This window comes from Opisthorchis viverrini (assembly GCF_000715545.1).
Source record: "Opisthorchis viverrini unplaced genomic scaffold opera_v5_248, whole genome shotgun sequence".
Classification (NCBI taxonomy): domain Eukaryota; kingdom Metazoa; phylum Platyhelminthes; class Trematoda; order Opisthorchiida; family Opisthorchiidae; genus Opisthorchis; species Opisthorchis viverrini.
In genome coordinates this window covers 559,902-562,591 of record NW_008751903.1, presented here as the reverse complement: position 1 = coordinate 562,591, position 2,690 = coordinate 559,902, and the positions used below count along the sequence as shown (strand labels likewise).

The 2,690-nt window shown below is 43.8% G+C and overlaps 1 protein-coding gene across 1 annotated transcript in view; it reads left to right on the top strand.

Moving 5' to 3' along the window:
• Positions 1-657: 657 nt before the first annotated feature.
• The window catches only part of T265_08950 (hypothetical protein), a gene marked incomplete at both ends in the record, with an annotated part of 4,584 nt that continues 2,551 nt past the window's right edge, over positions 658-2,690 (top strand). Inside the window, 2 exons of the mRNA XM_009174893.1 lie at positions 658-939; positions 963-1,091. Coding sequence (XP_009173157.1) covers positions 658-939; positions 963-1,091 — 411 coding nt within the window. The remainder of the gene's footprint in view (positions 940-962; positions 1,092-2,690) is intronic.

Sequence of the window (2,690 nt, the reverse complement as noted above, 5' to 3'; positions counted from 1 at the left end):
AGTAGCCACTTTAAAACATTTCCGTGAAGCACCGCTTATGGCCGCCTTGGATTGAGGCACCGCAAAAACATCTTCAGTTGGAGGGGCTGCACAAAGGCCATCTTATGGGCAAGACATTCGAAATATTGAAACAGATTTTCTTGGAGTCAACTACTACTCGAAAAGACTTCAGCAACTTAATGAGTAATTTCCTTCAGGAACAAGTAGACCCCAGTGATGTTGGGCTGCGTGCACTTCAGAAAGACACTATGCACAGTGATTTCGTCTTCAAATTTCATAAAATCAAACCTGGATCTACTTAGACATTGAGAAAGGTATTTATTTTTTAAGGTGTCTTTTCATTATTCAGCATTACGGATACATCAAGTTTTATGCGGATCTGTAAGTGTCGTAGCCAAACACCGGATTCGCGGGGAACAATGTCGACTGTTATCGTGCTCCTTCCGTCCACCGTGTCTGAAAGGAGAGTAATGTGGGATTCTACACTCTATTCTAAACACTAAGGAATCCTGACGAACGGGTATGCGAAAGGGCGTCTCATAAGGCGCAAACTTAAGCGACGACCATCGTGGAAGTAATGATAGATGAACTGGAAAAATTAAATGACTTTTCGACCACGAGCGTGTTCCTTGATAAAGGTCACTGTCGGTCGTCGAAATGTCGGATTGGTGCAAAGTGCAGACCAAAGGACAGGATGACTTTTGTCAGTTCATCCAGAAGCAACTGCGCCTTCTCCTCCTCTTCGAACATGAGAACGATGTCGTCTGCATATTCCAGATCGACAAGGCCTTCTTCACAGGCTATTTGAACACCATGGTTTCCGAGACTTTCCAGCGTTCGTCTCATTATTTCATTGATCCCGAAGTTAAAAAGGAACGGAGAGAGTGGGCATCCCTGACGGACACCGCTTTGTGTACGGAAGCTTTCGGAGAGCTCTTCGTACACTCTCAAACGTCCGGAAGTCTGAGAATACAAAGAACGTAGTATGTTTACAAACTTCCGGGGCATTCCTTGGTGGGCAAGCCTTTCAAGAAGAACAGTTCAGAACTGTTGACGAAATACATCCATTTGGTGCTCAAATGGGACATATGGTTGATGAAATCTCAGGGACCTGGACTAACTTAGGAATCTCGGGAACCCTGAAGCTGGTAGTGATAGGTCTACGAGTTCTAGGCAACCTTTTATGTTGTGTCAGAACTCCATTTAATGCTCTGAAATCATTATCACCTAACGGGTAAACAGATACTCAACTAGAGCATGCTTTTAACCGCCACCCTGATGCACGTCTGTGGTATTGCTTGCAAATGATACTGTGTTTGGAGGACTTCCGTGAATATATATCAAGTTGAATTCATAGCCGCTTTGTTAAACAGACTGCTACTTCTACGTACGGAATCAAGCAAAATCTCTCCAGTAAAGCGGACATGTCAACAGAATTCGACTCCGTTGGAAGTGCACAGGCCACCCTGTCCACATTTTATTATCGCCGGATACCCTTCTCGATACATATCAAGTCAACCCAAAAGAAGATTAGGAAGTGTGATATATGGTCGGGGATGCTACACAGATATCACAACGCGTGTGACTCACTACATAAGTCGTACGAATCAAATGTGACGTGATATTCAGTTCAGATTACGAGAGGGAGGTGTAAGAAGGATCATCAGTAAACACTAAGCAGCAGTATCTCCTCAGACACAGTTCACGTCTGCTACGCTCGGAATTGTTCATCTCCCTGAATCCCAGCTGAATTCCCTGCAACATAGATTCAGGTAGAACAAAAGGTTGACGGAAAATTTTGGTATGGGCCCCAGAAGGATGAAACTGGTTTTGGAACTTCGAACAGCTTTCAGAAACCCCATTTAGGGTGTTGCTTCCAAAAATATCTGAAAGTTGTTCCTGATTGGCTGGTCGCTACAGCAGATGATTGTGTTCCCTTCACCTAATTGGTTTGCATTCCTGTGCCCTCATTTGTTCCTCACGAGGGGTGGATGCATAAACGTAATTATTGGACAGATATCGGTGTAAATAGATCCTAGTATTGAAAGTCTAGCTTATTTTCTCGCTTTTTGCGTTTTGGAAGTCAGTAGACTCATGGTGCCGTGAACTGTTTTTAGGCTTTTCAAACAACAAAGGCCGGTGACAAACCCGCAGTAAGACTTGACATCTACGTCTCGTTTGTTTCTTCCATTTGTCGGGTCAGAGTTTTTGACATCTCAATAAACACGACGTTAGACTAAACGTCTGACCTTTTATGGTTGATCCAGTGCACGGACAGACGTAGGCGAAATCGAAGTAGACTAACTTAGTCAATACATTTAACCAGTCAGTAAACAAACAGCTTCGTTTTGGCGTGGACACTTCCACGATGGTAACTAAACAAAACGCGTGCCTCATTTAGTATGCAGGTGCAGATTCGTACATGCCTGTGTAAAGCATGGAGAATAACTTCGTTTTGGCCAAGGGTCACTAGTCTATTATCGTTGTTGTGCGATAGTGGGTTGCATACAAAATGTCACGGACAAGCTACGGACATATCATTCTTTAACACTCGAACAGTGCATGTATTGAACGAAAATATTGATACCGGCAATAAGTAGAAATCTCGGTGGTCAGGAGGTGTTTGGATGTTGCTGATTTGATCACTTAGCAAGGCATTGGCCGCCTCGGAACAGATACACTGGGATTTC